The 17567-nt window shown below is 40.9% G+C and overlaps 1 protein-coding gene across 4 annotated transcripts in view; it reads right to left on the reverse strand.

The window, feature by feature from the left end:
- Positions 1-458: 458 nt before the first annotated feature.
- LOC125456037 (uncharacterized) overlaps positions 459-17567 on the reverse strand; it is a 53908-nt gene continuing 36799 nt past the window's right edge. For all 4 annotated transcript variants that reach the window (XM_048538659.2, XM_048538661.2, XM_059648032.1 and 1 more), the window contains exons 2-4: positions 13625-16133; positions 7446-7559; positions 459-7354 (exon numbers count right to left, since the gene is read on the reverse strand). In XM_048538659.2, the coding sequence (XP_048394616.1) occupies positions 7465-7559; positions 13625-16133 (2604 nt within the window). In that variant the 3' untranslated portion in view covers positions 459-7354; positions 7446-7464. The remainder of the gene's footprint in view (positions 7355-7445; positions 7560-13624; positions 16134-17567) is intronic.

Raw genomic sequence — 17567 nt, forward strand, 5'->3', positions numbered from 1 at the left:
TTGTAATTTTTATTAATGACTTGGACGAGGGAATTGAAGGATGGGTCAGCAAGTTTGCAGACGACACAAAGGTCGGAGGTGTCGTTGACAGTGTAGAGGGCTGTTGTAGGCTGCAGCGGGACATTGACAGGATGCAGAGATGGGCTGAGAGGTGGCAGATGGAGTTCAACCTGGATAAATGCGAGGTGATGCATTTTGGAAGGTCGAATTTGAAAGCTGAGTACAGGATTAAGGATAGGATTCTTGGCAGCGTGGAGGAACAGAGGGATCTTGGTGTGCAGATACATAGATCCCTTAAAATGGCCACCCAAGTGGACAGGGTTGTTAAGAAAGCATATGGTGTTTTGGCTTTCATTAACAGGGGGATTGAGTTTAAGAGTCGTGACATCTTGTTGCAGCTCTATAAAACTTTGGTTAGACCGCACTTGGAATACTGCGTCCAGTTCTGGGCGCCCTATTATAGGAAAGATGTGGATGCTTTGGAGAGGGTTCAGAGGAGGTTTACCAGGATGCTGCCTGGACTGGAGGGCTTATCTTATGAAGAGAGGTTGACTGAGCTCGGTCTCTTTTCATTGGAGAAAAGGAGGAGGAGAGGGGACCTAATTGAGGTATACAAGATAATGAGAGGCATAGATAGAGTCGATAGCCAGAGACTATTTCCCAGGGCAGAAATGGCTAGCACGAGGGGTCATAGTTTTAAGCATGTTGGTGGAAAGTATAGAGGGGATGTCAGAGGCAGGTTCTTTACGCAGAGAGTTGTGAGAGCATGGAATGCGTTGCCAGCAGCAGTTGTGGAAGCAAGGTCATTGGGGTCATTTAAGAGACTGCTGGACATGCATATGGTCACAGAAATTTGAGGGTGCATCCATGAGGATCAATGGTCGGCACAACATTGTGGGCTGAAGGGCCTGTTCTGTGCTGTACTGTTCTATGTTCTATGTTCTATGTTCTATTCAATGGCATCATCATCACTAAATTCCCCACTATCAACATTCTGGGGTTACCAGTGACCAAAAACTGAACTGGACTGTGGCTACAAGAACAGGTCAGAGGCTAGGAAACTTGCGGTGAATAATTCACCTCCTGAGTCCCCAAACACTGTCAACCATCCACAAGGCACACATCAGGAGTGCCCAAACGAGGGGTGGAACGTGGGTTAGTGCTTAGCACTGCTACCTCACAGTGCCAGGGACCTGTGTTCGATTCTAGTCTCAGGTGACTGCTTGTGTGGAATTTGCATGTTCTCCCTGTGTCTGTATTGGTTTCTTGCAGGTACTCAGGTATCCTGCATTGGTCTAAAGATGTGCAGGCTAGGTGGACTGGCCATGCTAAATTGCCAATAGTGTCCAGGGATGTGCAGGCAAAGTGGGTCAGCTATGGGAAATGCAGGGTTACAGGGACAGGGGGATGAGTCTGGGTGGGATCCTGTTCAGAGTGTTGGTGTGGACTTGAAGGGCCAAATGGCCGGTTTCCATACCATAGGTATTCTATGAGTGCACACACAAAAACACTCAGGAAACTTGACACTATCCTGGATACAGCAGCCTGCTTGATTGGCACCACAAGCATCAATTCCCTCTACTACTGATGCTCAGTTGCAGTACTGCATGCTGGCTACAAGATGTACTGCAGAAATTCACCAAGGCTCCTTAGACAGCCCTTCCAAACCATGACCATTATTATCAAGAAGGATAAGAACAGCAGATATACAGGAATACAATATTATCGAGAAGGATAAGGACAGCAGATATACAGGAATACAACCCAGATAGCGATACCCATATCCTGTAAGTGAATGAATATAAAAAGGCTTCTGTTAGTTAACCACCAAGGTACAGGAGACCTTGCACAGGAGTTTTGCATTATTTTGGTGAAAGGCTTTTTAATTCTTTGCCATTTACATGCTTAATTTTAGAAACTGTTTCTTGGCATGTAGAATTATTGAAGGAAACAACTGGTAAGACGTGCCATCAATTTAGGTTCTCCTTTATTAGCATTAACAATTGCACATGTTCAAATTAGAACTCCTTTCTCTTTATCAGCATTCACTTTATCAGCCCAATGACATTACTTATAGAACTCTTCATCTCCCCACCAGCACTAGCAGTAATACTAATGTCAAATGTTGGATTTGAAGAACAGAAACTTAATTCCAAAGCAGAATGCATTAACTTATCTTTTATTGATATCTTAACAGAAGCAATACTGTGCAATGTTACTTCTGTTAGAGTGTGTCTTGCGCTATGGAGTGCTGGCAGACAGAAAAGTTAAATATGTTGTTTCAGTGCTTTTTCATACAAATTATATTTCAGTGTATTGCAAAGGACAAAGGCAATTGGCACCAGAAGATATGGGCCATAAGAATTCTCTTTTGAATTAGTATATTGTTAGGATTCACACAGAGGAAAAGGAACTTATTTTGGAATGGTCCCTATACTGTTAGTTAGACTGTTCTGTCAGAGGCATACTGTATAAATTATACTGGGGAAGTGATGGGTGCAGTGTGAGTAAAGATGCAGCTAATATTCTGGGGAGCTAGGTTTGAATCCCACCAGGGTAGTTTGTGGGTTTTGAAATCAATGAAAAATCTGGAATTAAAAATGCAATGATAATTATGAAAACATGATCTTAAAACATATAGGCTCATTAATGTTCTTTATGGAAGGCAAACTACCATCCTGACCTGGTTCGGCCTACATGTGACCAGACTCACAGCGATGTTATTGACTCTTAACTCTCTGCCTAAATAGCCTAGAATGCCATTCAAACCATCAAAAAGCTTCAAGAAATGCATGAAATTGAACAGACAACTTGGCATCAACCCAAGCATCAGAAATACAATGACAAAATCTGCCCCGTCAAAGCCACAAAGTCCTTGTTACCAAAATCTGGGGCTAGTGTCAAAATTGCAGTAAATGTTTGACAGACTAGTCAAGGAACAAAATAACATAATCATACTCATCTACCTTACACACAATGTCTGAAACAACACCACCCCAAACCCCGGACATGTCTTGCCCCACTGGCATATCGTCAGCAGGGAGTTGCGCTGGGGATCCTCAAAATTGACTTCAGACCCTATGATGTCTCATGGTACCAGGCTGAATATGGACAAGGAAAGCTCTTGCTGATTAACATGTCCCACCCTACCCCTTCTCCATGTTGAATGCCATTTGGAGGAAGCAGTGAGGATAGCAAGAATGCAGAATGTATTCTGTGTAATCAATGTCTATCACCAATACAGGCTCAGCAGCATCACTACTGACCAATGCATTGAGTACTGAAGGATATTGCTAGACTGGGTCTGTTAGCAATTGGTGAAGGAACCAACAAGACGGAAAACCATATTGACCTCACCCTCACCAATCTGCCTGCCACAGACGCATCTGTCTGGGATGGTATTAGTAGCAGTGACCACCACACAGTCCTTGTAAAGGTGAAGTCTCTTCTTCACACAGAGAATACCCTCCTTCATGCTGTGTGCCATGATCAATATGTTAAGTGGGATAGACTTCAAACAGATTTAGCAACTCAAGACTGACATCCATGATGCACTGTACACCATCATCAGCAGTAGAAATTTACTCAAACAAAATTTGTAGTCTCATGGTTTGGTGTATCCTCCTACTCCACCATGACCATCAAGCCAGGGGATCAATCCTGGTCCAATGAAGAGTGCTGAACAGCTTGCCTGTTTCACTAGGCTACCTAAAAATGAATTGTCAACCCAGTGAAGCTACAACACAGGACTAATTGCATGGCAAACAGCTGAGACAACAAGCGAGAGACAGGGCTAACCAATTCTATCACCAACAGAGCAGATCTAAACTCTGCTGTCGTGCTACCTCCAGTTGTGAATGGTGGAAGATAATAAAGCAAATCACAGAAGGAGGTGGCTACACAAATATTCCCATTGTCAATGACAGGGAAGACCAATACATTAGGGCAAAATTTAAGTCTGAAGCATTTGCAACAATCTTCTGCCTGAAGTGACGAAATGATGAGCCATTGCAGCCTCCTTCAGAACAGTTTTTAGCCAATTCGATTTACTCCACATGAAATCATGAAATGGCAAAGGCACAGAATAATATGAAGGCACTGGCAATATTCTGGCAAAAGTATTGAAGACTTGTGTTCCAGAACTTGCTGTCCCCTTAGTGAAGCTGTTTTATTTTAGCTAAACACTGGCAACTGCGCGGCAATGTGGAAAATCAACCTGACCAATTACTGCTCAACACTCTACCATCAATCATCAGTAAAGTCTTGGAAGGGGCCATCAAGCAGCATTTGCTTAGGAAGAAATTCCTCCTTGATATTCAATATGGTTTCCACCGGGACCATTCAACATGTGACCTCATCACAACTACAGTTTAAACATGGACAAGAGAGCTGAATTCTGGAGGTGAGGTGAAATTGACTGAATAAAAACCAAAAGAACTGCGGATGCTGTAATTGTTCCTGAAATTGACTGACCTTGATATCAAAGCCACATTTGACCGAACCTGACAACAAGTAGCACTAGCAACATGACAGACAATAAGAACCGAGGGAAAAACTCTCTGCTGATTGGATTCATACCTGACACAAAGAAATATGCATGTAGTTGTTAGAGGTCAATCATCTCAGCTCCAGGACAACTCTGTGGGAGTTCTTCAGCATGGTCTCTGTCTTCAGCTGCTTCGTTCATAACTTTCACTCCACATAAGTTCAGAAGTGAGGATGTTCACTAATTATTGCACAATGTTCAGCACAATTCACAATTCCTCAGATACTGAGCAGGGCACATCCAAAATGCCACAAGGTCTGAACAATATCTAAGCTTGGGCTGACAAGCAGCAGGTAACATTCGTGCCATACAAGTGCCGATCTCCAACAAGAGAGAATATAACGATCATTTTTTGACATTTAATGGGATTACCATCACTCAATTCTCCCACTATTAACATTCTGGAGTTATCATTTACCATAAATTGAACTGTGCTTGCAATATATTTACTGCGGCTACAACAGAAGGCTAGAGGCTAGGAATCCTGCAGCATGTAACTCATCTCCTGTCTCCCTAAAGCCTGTCCACCATATGTTTGGAGTGTGATGTAATACTGCCCACTTGTCTGAATGAGTGCAGCTCCAAAAACACTCAAGAAGCATGACATCACTGGGACTAAACAGCCCATTTGGTTGACACCACATACATGAACATCTGCAATCAAAGGTCAGTAGCAACAATGTTTACCATCTCCAAGATACACTGCAGAAATTCACCATGGGTTCTCTGACAGCAACTTCCAAACCCACAATTTCCACTTGAAGGACAAGGGCCACAGATATCTGGAAACACTACAACCTGTATATTCCCATCTGAGCCAGTCACCATTCACTTGGGAGTATATCACTGTTCCTTCAGTGTTGCTGGGTCAAAATCCTGGAACTCCCTCAACAGTTGCATAATCAGGTGTTCTTACTACAGTGGTTCAAGAAATAAACTCCTAAAATGTTAATAGTAAAATGAAAGAAGTTTACTGTTAAATACCTAAGTGTGGTCTTATGGCCACGCTTAGCTTAGGCTACAATACAAGAGCAAAATACTGCAATGCTGGAAAATTGAAATGAAAAAATAAAACAGAAAATGCTGGTAATATTCAAGAATCTGGACAACATTTGTGGAGACAGAAACAGAGTTAGTGTTTCAGGTCAATCACTTCTATTCAGAATTTGAAAAAGTTACAAACTTAATTAATGTTTTTAACAAGCACTAAAGCAGAAAAGAGAAATAGGTTTACAGCAAGAGTAAATCTTTGCGATAGGAGGGCAAGTTTGTTTGACAAATAGGGTAATTGTACAAGGCAAACAAGAGGTGATAATGAGACAGGTAGAATGAAGACCGGAATGGCTCATCATCATCAACAGCTGTCTCTTGAACGAATTTGGGGCAACACATGATTTTGTTATTAAACTCAACATTAAGTCTAGAAGACTGTAAAATGATTAACTGAAAGATGAAATTCAGTTCTTTAAGCTTCATTGGAAATGTGCAGGTGTCAGAAGACACAGTGGGAGTGGGGCAGACAATTAAAATGAAAGGGAACCAGCAGGTTGGTATTACCCATATGGATTCCATGGGGAAACTGCAAAGTTGCCATTCACTAATGTTGGAGTGTACTGTATAGTGAGCAGTATATCCAGCTTACTAAACAGAAACAAGTACTAGTAAATTGTTGTTACAACTGAAACAACTGTTTATGAACCTGGGAGGTTGTGAAGAGGTACAAGTGAAATGTGTTGCACATGCTGTACTTGCTTAGAAAGGTGCTGTGAAAAGGAAAGGGATGTTGGAGGTTGTTGTGGAGCGAATCAAGGTGATAGGAGGGAGAAGAAAATGTGCTGGTTTTGTTATCATATTGAATAGGTTATACACTAAAAAGGAACTGTTAGACCTAACTACACCTGCCTCTTCACGCAACATGTGAAATACTGTTTGTTCCACCTGAAGTTGGGTTCCTTGCCTCAGGTTTCTTTCCAGACCACTGACTGTTGTTTTCTGCTCTGGCTCTGAAGTTAAATATTTCAGTGACTTTGCTTTTAATGCAGAGTATTTTCAGAATTTTCTTTTTGTTTTTAAATTAGGTTTACATGCAGTAAAGAGCTATACTACATCTTTTGCAATACTGGATTGGCCACATCTGTTCTTTACACCTGGTCCCTACCCTGTTTGGCAGCATTTTACAAAGACTTGGCTTTTGCAGTAATAGGGAAAATGAAGCATCTTTTGCAAGGAGCTTTTTAAAAATATTACAACACATCATATTCTGAAGTGTATTAGGTGCAATCTGAGAAACCATTATCCTTTTATATTTAAATTCCACATTAATATCTTCTTATAAACACTTTAACAAATTAAAAGCTTATGGAATTATTAGTTTCACATGTTTCTCCTTTTGTTTTGAGGTTTATGAGTTGAAACTTTAGACCAGTTACAGGGACAGCTCATTTCACTGAAATCACAAAGTCCATCTACTTATGTAAGCTGAAATTTCAAACCATTGAGAGAAAATAAAAAGAGTATGCAAATAGGACATGAATAGTACAATTGTTCGTCAATTAAAAGAAGTGAAGGAATATTTTAAATGATTAAGAAAGTGTATTAATCATGTAATAGCTCAAAGCATATGGAAGTGCAGAACACTGTGGCCTTTGGGTCTGAACTTAGTTCAACAACCTTATTTGCTGAAGTATGCAATTCAATTCATTTTGTTCCTCTACGAGTGCTATTCATTTCTGTAGTTGCTAGTGCATACACAGTCTCCCAGTGCAGAGTCATGGCAATCCTGTGACATGATTTTGTTGCCCTTATGTCCTGCAGATAAATCACATACTGTTAGTGTATCCATGGATGCCCATTCTTAACCGAATACAAACTTATACAAGATTCTGCAACGTCTGCTTGCCTGCTCCTCTGGGTTCCGATTAACTTGCTATCTCCATGTGCTTGCCTAGTGATACCTCAACTGTAGCAGGAACGGCTTGTGCTGCATTCAATATTGGTGTTCTGTAAAGGAACCCTTAAAATAGAAGAAGATACAAGATTACATTACATAGTGCCGGCACAGTAGATCAAATTTAACTTATCAAAATAATAAGATGGGCACTTACGTAAAAGAGTGCCCAGGTCGATAGAGCACAACATTCACCTGGTTGCTGTGTCCACAGTCAGTTTTTTGATAGGTTTACTATTGCCAATGCCTATTTTAAGCATCTGTCCTGTTAATATTCAAATCAGGATTGCTATTTTAGGCCAGAATTGCCCGAGCGCACTCCATGCATCTCTGAACAGTTTTATTGGTCAAATAGATCTTGACACCCTGAATACAGCTACTGGTTCCCCTTTATCCATTTTGCTTTACACAGCCTCAAATAATGTAATAAATTTGATGGACATGATTTCCGCTTTTCTCAACATGGGTTAATTATGATTTCCTAAATGGCCTGCTACAACATCCTTAATAACATATTCCAGCATTTTCCCAATGACAGATATTAAACTAACTGTCCCATATTTTACTTTTTCTGTGTCTTCCACATCCCTCTCCATCCTGTGCATTTCTTAAGTAGTGGTGTTGCATTTGCAGTTTTCAAATCTGTTAGGCCATTTCCAATATCTGGGGAAAGTTAGAAGATTAAAATCAATGCAGCTATTGTCATTGCAACCACTTCTTCTCAGGTATGCAGGTTCATGGATCCAGGGCATTTGTCAGTCTTTCAACCCAGTAGTTTTCCTTGTAATTTTTTTTCTCTTGCGATTGTAACTGTTTAAGTTCCTTCATTCCTTTTTCCCTTGAATTTCTACTTTTATTGGGATGCTTTTCCTTCTACCAGGAAGACAGATACTAAGTACTTGCTCGAAGTTTCTACCTTTTCCAATTCACCAGTCTTATTCCTCCAAAAGACCAATATTTACTTGAGCTACAGACTTTTCTTGCACACTTGCAGAGGGTTGTTTTTACGTTACTTCATACCTAAATTCTAATTTTTTTCTCTTTTTATGTGATCTTTTGCAGGTTTCCATTTTTTTGCAGTATTCTGGCCTTCCATTAATCATCACATTATTGTATGCCTTTTCTTTCATTCAATTTATACCATTTGTGACTTCCCTACATAGTGAAAGATGGTCTCTGATAGAGACTTTCTCTCACAATAGAATATATTTTTAAGAGTTATGAAATATCTTCTTAATATGTTTCAGTGCATATCTACTGCCTCATCTTTTTACCTACTTGCCTGATCTATTTAGCGTACTCTATCTTCATAACGATAAATGAGTCATTTCCAGGTAGGCAAGCTGTAACTGGCAGAGCGTCGCAGCGATCAATATCATAGCCTCATTTATATTATTGACTTTGGCATTTGGACCAATGATAGGGTAAATAAATTATTCATTAAAAATAGATGGGGAAATAGATTGTCAGAAGACAGAATCTACAAAGGGAATTAGATTGGTTGAATGTTCGCAAAAAACGGCAGAGAAAGTATGTGAGAAAGTGTGAACTTGTTCACTTTGGCAGGAGGAAGTAAAGAACAGAGTATCCTTCAACTGTAGAGAGACTACATGACTCTACACTTGAGGAACATGAGTTACCCTAGTACCTAAATCACAAAATATTACTGTGCAGGTATAATATGAGATTAGGAAAGTAAATGCAAGTTTGGACTTTATTGCAAAGAAACTCAAGTATAAAAGTAAGGAATTTTTCCTATAGCTGTTTGTATGCTGCATTTGAGTACTGTGTACAATTTTTGTTCTCCTTAAGAAATGTTAATTTCAGTAAAAACTTCAGAGAAAATTAACTTGACTGATTCCTGCACAAAGAATTTCTCCAATTTAAGCCGTTTAGCTAGGGGTGATGTGAGAAGCCTTTCTTGTTAAACAGTGAATTGATGTGATGTTGCGATGCTTTAAAAGGATGGTGGAAGGAGATTCAATAGTAACTTTCCAAAGAGAAATAGAGAAATACTTAGAGAGGAATAATTTACATCGTTATGGGGAAACAGGAAGAGAATGGGACTAACTAGATGGCTCTAAATAAAGAGCTTGTACAAGTACAAATGTTGCTTCATTCTCTTCTATGATTATTACTATGACACTCCCAAATACAGCCATTTGCCTTTTCCATACTGATGCTGACAGGCTAATTTTGCATTCCACTAACATTTCATCATTAGTATAAACATTTTGCCTGCACTACTATGAAAGAACTGTAGATTGTGTCTAAAAATGCTACTGCTGAGTTAAACTGATATAGCCAGTCAAAGGTTCATTAACTGGAACTTAGGCAAAATTGCTGCAGGTAAGACTTGATTGGCTACTTAGTTGAACTCGAATAGTAATCTGTACTTGCATCGTGGTAAAACTGTAATCTAATTTATTCAATTCTGGGCTGTGGGCATCGCTGCCTGGTCAGCATTTATTACATAAAAACTGTAAAATTTGAAACAGAAATGCTTCCTGCAGATTCATTACAAAAGACTGAATTCTATTGCAACACATTTTTCACTTCTGAGAATTTCTAGTTCACGCACTTGCTATAATGTTACTTTAAGAAGAAAAACAAGAAGTATAAGCAAACTTCTTAGAACGAAGCTCTTTACTACATATTTAGAAATGTGACTATTCTCCTTTTGGAAAACAATTACAAAAGTTACATTCTAGCTTCTGAATCCATTTTTTTTTACAGAAATATAATGTTATTATCTTTCCTGTTGAAGGATTCTGCCTTTCAAATTTTTGTAAGGCCACTGAGCATTTTGGAAATAATTTTTATTTCTAAGTTAGTTGTGGGCAGAATGTTCAAAGGCATGGTTGGATGGTAGACAATCTACAGCAAATAGTCTTTCTTACTGAACTTTTTTTATGAACCACCAGGGCCAACTGCAGACAGTTTTAAAGCTTGGATTCTCAATTGGCTATAATGGAAGTGTGGGCAGACAGAGAAGAATAATGTATGTGGCCTTTCTTAGCTGTATTACAGCACCTACAACACACGGTCCTTATCCAGTCTGAAGATTATAAGGGATAAAATTGTATCAGAGACAATAGGAACTGCAGATGCTGGAGAATCTGAGATAACAAGGTGTAGAGCTGGATGAACACAGCAGGCCAACCAGAATCTTAGGAGCAGAAAAACTGACGTTTTGGGCCCTCGACCCTTCATCAGGAATGGGGGAGGGGAAAGGGGTTTTGAAATAAATAGAGAGAGAGAGGGAGGCAGATCGAAGATGGATAGAGGAGAAGGTAGGTGGACAGAAGACAGACAAGTCAAAGAGGCGGGGATGGAGCCAGTAGAGGTGAGTGTAAGTGGGGAGGTAGGGATGAGATAGGTCAGTCCAGGGAGGACGGACACATCAAGGAGGCGGGATGAGGTTAGTCGGTAGGATATGGGGGTGTGGCTTGAGGTGAGAGGAGGGGATAAGTGAGAGGAAGAACAGCTTAGGGAGGTGGAGATGAGCCAACATGGTAAGACTTTCCACATCAAGCAGATGTTCACATGCACATCTGCCAATGCGGTGCACTGCATCCGCTGTACCCGTTTGGCCTCCTGTACATCGGGGAAACCAAGCGGAGGCTTGGGGACCGTTTTGCAGAATACCTACACTCAGTTCGCAATAAACAACTGCATCTCCCAATTGTGAATCATTTCAACTCCCCCTCCCATTCCTCAGACGACATGTCCATCCTGGTCCTCCTGCAGTGCCACAATGATGCCACTCGAAGGTTGCAGGGACAGCAACTCATATTCCGCTTGGGAACCCTGCAGCCCAATGGTATCAATGTGGATTTCACAAGCTTCAAAATCTTCCTTCCCCCCCCACTGCATCCCAAAACCAGCCCAGTTCTTCCCCTCCCCCCACTGCATCTCAAAACCAGCCCAGCTCGTCTCCGCCTCCCTAACCTGTTCTTCCCCTCACCTATCCCCTCCTCCCACTTCAAGTCGCACCTCCACTTCTAACTACTAACCTCATCCTGTCCCCTTGACCTGTCTGTCCTCCGTGGACTGACCTATCCCCTCCCTACCTCCCCACCTATACTACCTCTACTGGCCCCATCCCCGCCTCTTTAAATTGTCTGTCTCCTCTCCACCTATCTTCTCCTCTGTCCATTCTCATTCTGCCTCCCCCTCTCTCCCTATTTATTTCAGAACCCCCTTCCCTTTCCCCATTTCTGATGAAGGGTCTAGGCCCGGAATGTCAGCTTTCCTTCTCCTAAGATACTGGTTGGCCTGCTGTGTTCATCCAGCTCTACACCTTGCTATCTTGAAGATTATAAGGACTTCCTTTCCCAGCCACATTTGGCTGAAAACTGCTCCCTAACAGGCACAGTGTTAGTACAAGGGCAAGAAAAGAAAGAGTTGCAGTTGCAGCCATATTAGGCTTCAGACATCCCAGGGTCTTTGCTGTCATGCTAATACTCTGTCCTGGGCCTCCTGCAATGTTCCAATGAAGCACAATGGAAAAGCTCATGGAACAACATCTCACCTTATGTTTAGGCATGTTATAGCCTCGAGGTGTCGATAATGACTTGCATAATTGACTGCATGATGTTTGTTCTCCATCTTGTTTAAATTCTTCTTAATTGTCTCTCTCACATCCATGAGCCCCCCACAGCCTCGTCTTGATTTGTAGAAGGGTCTAGGCCTGAAACGTCAGCTTTCCTGCTCCTTTGATGCTGCTTGGTCTGCCGTGTTCATCCAGCTCTACACCTTGTTATCTCTTGTCTTAACTGTGTTTTGTTTACTAGTTTGATTTCAATAGACGGAATCCATTGTCTCCATTTCACACTTTAGTCTACACCCTCTATTTCCCTTTCACCACCAGTAACGATTCCTTTGTGTTTTGTACTAGGTCCATAGGCCATCCATTCCCTTCACCTCTCCTCTGTCTCTGTTAAAGGTTGTAATAAAAAAGCTGACGTCTTTCAGTTCCAAAGAAGAGTCACTGGATACAGAACATTAACTCTGTTTCTGCCTCTACAGATGCTGCCAGACCTGCTGAATTTCCCCAGCATTCTCTGTGTTTGTTTCAAATTTCCAGCATCCACACTATTTTGCTTTTATCATATAATTATTCTTCCCAGGCACCCAGCATCTTAGCAATCTAAGGAAGCAGAAGACCTGTGGCCTCATTTGGATTGCATCAACTGGTCTAAACCTACAGTTAAGTGGTCTGGATGTTCAAGAAACATTTAGATTACAAAAAGATTTGCAAACATCCACAGCATCACAGAGAAAGATCATTCAGACTAAGAAATAGATACTGCTGCCATTTAGTTTCCACCTGAACCTTCTGTTATCCTGTTTTCAAATAACCCTTTCAGCATATCCTTCTGTTCCATTTGTTATTGCTTATTTCACTTGCAGCTACTCCATTTATTTGAAAGATGCCCTCGTTCTTCAAACCATATTCTTACTGGTCGCTTTGTAAATGAAACTTTACTCGAACTCCCCATTGGAAACAGCCCCAGGGATACTGATATAACAAGCACTTGTGATGTGGAGGTGCTGGCGTTGGACTGGGGTGGCCAAAATTAGAAGTCACATGACATCAGGTTGCAGTCCAACAGGTTTATTTGAAATCACAAGCTTTTGAAGCGCTGCTCCTTCGTCAGGTGAAGTGCTTGATGTAGGAGCAGTGCTCCAAAAGCTTGCAATTTCAAATAAACCTGTTGGACTATAACTTGGTATCGCGTGACTTTGAACAATGATCTGGATCTAGGCAAACTCCAAATACCTCATTACCTCATCCCAAGGTTAAGTGTCTCCCACCAAATGGGAAATAAGGCTGGCAATGACAAGTCAAAGAGTTGTTTGTGTACATCTGATCCATGTTAATTTAAGTGTCTCCCCAGTGATCCCAGAAACGTTTGGAGATATTTATGTTGCAGGATATTGTAGGACACCAGTGTATCCACTGTGACTGTGACTGTGACCTGAGCAATTTTAGGGTCCATGCAACTCAAAGTCAGTCTCTGAAACACTAAATAAAAGGCAAATCATGTGGTTAATGTTTGAAAATTCTCAGGCAATCAAATCTCTTACGTGGGATGTAAACCATGTGAATAATTGATCAATTTTACCTGGTGACAAATTACCAGTAATGGCTGAAGATGGTAAACTGCTTTCAGATGAATTTTCCATTCCATGAAGAAAGCACCTTTGTTTACGAAGCTCTTCCTCTCGCTGCAGGACTTCTTTAATCTCCTGATTCAGAATGGATTCAGATCCATTTGAGCGGAGCTTGAAGAAGGGGTTCTTTTGCAGTAAGTCCTCTGACAGTGGAGATGAGATCGATGATAGTGAAAAGTGTGAGGAACGGCGTAGGACCACATCTGAAGTTTCCAGTATCACAACGTTAGAGGTTTCGGCAGTTGGGTATTTAAACTTCAATATTTCATCACCAACGCCTGTCTTCTCTTCCTTGGAAGAATTGAATAAACTATTTTCCAATCTATTGTTGTCAAAATTCACTTCATTATTGAAAGAACACTTTTTCATTGTCGAAGGTGCAGGAGTAATATGGAGGTTAAACATTTTGCTGTTTATCGGTAGTGGAAAAGGATAATGTTGTTCAAAGAATTTCCTTCTCTCCTCAATCTCTGGAATCAGACTTTGGTCATATGTTCCCTTTACCTTTCCTTGCTGGACAAGGTCTTCCTCCCGTTGGCGCTCAAGTAAGATTTCACGCTGCATCTGCATCTCAGCAAATTGATTAATTTTAGCTTTGGCCAAAGGGGAAGGAACTGGCTGAAAAATAAGTGGCCTGGTTTTGATTTCGACATACTCCTCAGAGCCGGGGTGTTTTTTAATGCCCCTGGCCTTCCTTAGGCTTTCTTCTCGTTTCACACCTAGACGGATCTCTCTTTCAATCGGTGTTTCAGCTTTTCCATTTGTGGCCGACACAGAGCTTGAAGCTTCATTCTGAAATATTGTGTCAGTTAAATTGTCACTTTCAGATCTGGATGTTGAGTCATCCAGACCAGAATCACTGTCTTCGGAACAAGCACTAAAATCTGCTATGTTCAAGAACAGGTTCTGCCCTAAATTCTCCACTCCACCCTTGTTCTCCTGTAATGCAGCAATGCCAACTTTGTTATGCAGGTTTGTCAAATCTCTCCAGGATTCCACTTCATGCATTTTGATTGCTTCTGATGTGCTGCTTTGTACTTTATCTCCAGAGAAAGAAGCAGAATCTGCATGAGCTGTCACTTTATTTGTAAGTTCCATAACGGAAGGACCATCAGTGTTGTCTTTAAAAATACGTTTAATTAAACTTTTGGTCTTCTGTGATTTGACCAGTGGCCGATGGTTTTGCATTTTGCTAATTTCTTCTAATAGCAACCACTGTCTGCGGGCAGTGGCAAAATCCATATGTTCTGTGTCCACATTTTCATTGCCTGATGCTTCGGTCTGGCTGTTTTGTTCTTGATTCTGTTCAGCAGATTGAAACTTGGTATTATTAGGCTTAACTTTCACTTCATCATTCTGGTTAGTTTTACTGCTTAGCGACCTATCCTCTGTTTCCATTTCTTTGAACGCAAGGTTCTTACTTCGGGAAGGTGCACTCCCGTTAGATTGACTTTCATAAATGAAGTAATTTGAATGTTTATTAATGAATTTGAATTTCTCTGTACCGGCAGTTTCTAATTCTTCCACATATTGCACAGCAGTGTCATTTGGCAAACATTCTGAATCCCTGTGATAAGTTATACTTCTGTTTGATGTTTTATTACCATTACTGATCGAATAAAATGTTATAAATCCAATCGGGTGAGTGGCTGACAGACCATTCATGCCCTGACCCGTTGTGGAGAAGGGTTCAACAATTTCTTTATTTCCGCCGCCTTCTAGAATGGTTTCTTCTATTTTTTCATTCTCGTTGGTTATTGACAAATTTGCTGTTAAATACCCCTTCGGCCCAGTGACTGCAGAAGTGGCTGACTCATTTTCAGTTTCACTGGTAGTTTGGAAGGCCCTCACTGTTGCCTCTTGGTTGAACTCATCTACAACTGCTGCAGCTGTGGTCAGTGTGAAAGGTTCACTTGCAATGCCTTGGCATGTCACCTCTAAATCCTCTTCCAGTGATTGAGCAGTCGCTGTACTCAGGACATTAGTTAAAGAATCTTTGAAGTGATCTTTGTGAATAATAGCATAAATCGCTTCGGGCATTTCATAGGATGAAGACATGCTTCCAAACACTAAAGGTACTTGCTCCGTTTGATCTAGGCTATCCATTTGGAAAGAAAGTTCAATGCCAGATGCATTGTTGTTTTGATTTTCACCACTGGCTTCTTTTACGCTCGCTAAAAGAGCAGGTTCTGTTAATGCACAAGGTTTCAACATTTGCTGGTGATAATTTAACCCAGCATGTTCTCTTTCAGCAGTCACAGTAATGGTTTCTTGATGAAAAGTGCCATTTTCTGTTCCTTCTATTTCCATAACAACGGAGTTGGACACACAAGTAGTTTTATGTTCCAAAATATCCTCCCTGGTTTCCATGGTTACAGTTGGTGCACAAGTATCTCCCATATTAACATTTCCTTTCAGTTCCTCGCCATTCTTTTTCCACTTGGTCAGGAAGCTACTTGGCTACAAAAGATAAACATACATGAAAATGATTAAAATACTTTTTAGATAGTTTGATCACAGTTCAAGAAAGAACAAAAATATTGATTTCAGACATTTTTTTTGTTTGAGGTGTTAGAAGTCAAGGCCCCTTTCACTCTGACAAGAGGAGAGGCAGAATAGGATTTCTTTTGGTTTCCTGGGTAACTTTTATCCTCCAACCACTTAAAGCAGATAATCTCGTCATTACATTTCATTGCCAACCGTAGCACTTTGCTGTGGGCATTTTAGCAGCTGGAACAGGAGCCACACTCCTTATGTGCCTCATTGATCATAAAACGCTTTGGAATGTCCCAACATCAGAAAAAGCATGATATACAAAATGCGATCCTTTTTTTATACTTCAAAATACCCATCAATATTTTCGCAAAATGATTGGACCATTAACCCTCATTCAGGAACTTGCATGGTTTACAAATTCTTACAGTGATAGCACAACAATGGGAACAGGACACCTGGTCAACTATTGAATAGATGTGTAGATTTTAAAATGTAACACCTCTCCTTCCTTTAAGAGTTTTTATAAGTGTTACAATGAGACAAAGAGGGATGAATTGAATCCCTACTTTTTAACTTGGCTGCAATAAACATTTTAAATTCTTCTTAGCACCCTCCTCGAATCAAATAGGAGGCAAAATACAATTTTTTCTTGAGTGGAGGACTAACCGACTGAAAAAAATAATTGTAGATCAAACTCACTCACACACAGACTCAGGTATAAAGTTTAAAAAGAGGAATGAGTGTGGGATAAAATGAAGATCAAGAATATGCTTTTTAGAAAGTCCTTAGACTCCTTACAGTTTTTAGATTAGATCAGATTCCCTACAGTGTGGAAACAGGCCCTTCGGCCCAACAAGTCCACACTGCCCCTTGAAGCATCCCACCCAGACCCATCCCCCTATAACCCACACAGCCCTGAACACTACGGGCAATTTAGCATGGCCAATCCACCTAGCCTGCACATCTTTGGCTTGTGGGAGGAAACCGGAGCAAACCCATGCAGCCACGGGGAGAACGTGCAAACTCTACACAGTCACCCGAGGCTGGAATCGAACCTGGCTCCCTGGCGCTGTGAGGCTGCACTGCTAACCACTGAGCCACCGTGCCAACCTAAGTTTTCAGTTTGACCTGAGACTACACTTGTTTAAATGATGACCTGAATTCTCATTAACAGTGACATTTGAAGATATCTCAGTAATTAGCTCTTTTACCAAACTGCTTTATCACCAGCTACTCTCTTTCCAAGAGACTGAAGGAAAAACAGGAATCTGTTGTTATACACCCATCATTCTTTTCTCCCTGCCCTACCTCAAAAGCTGTTACGCGCAATACAGTTCCTTTGTAAATTCTTGTGTCTGACTTCATTGCTCCCCCTAACTGGATAATCTGCAGAAGGTG

This window comes from Stegostoma tigrinum, chromosome 8 (genome assembly GCF_030684315.1).
Source record: "Stegostoma tigrinum isolate sSteTig4 chromosome 8, sSteTig4.hap1, whole genome shotgun sequence".
Lineage (NCBI taxonomy): Eukaryota > Metazoa > Chordata > Chondrichthyes > Orectolobiformes > Stegostomatidae > Stegostoma > Stegostoma tigrinum.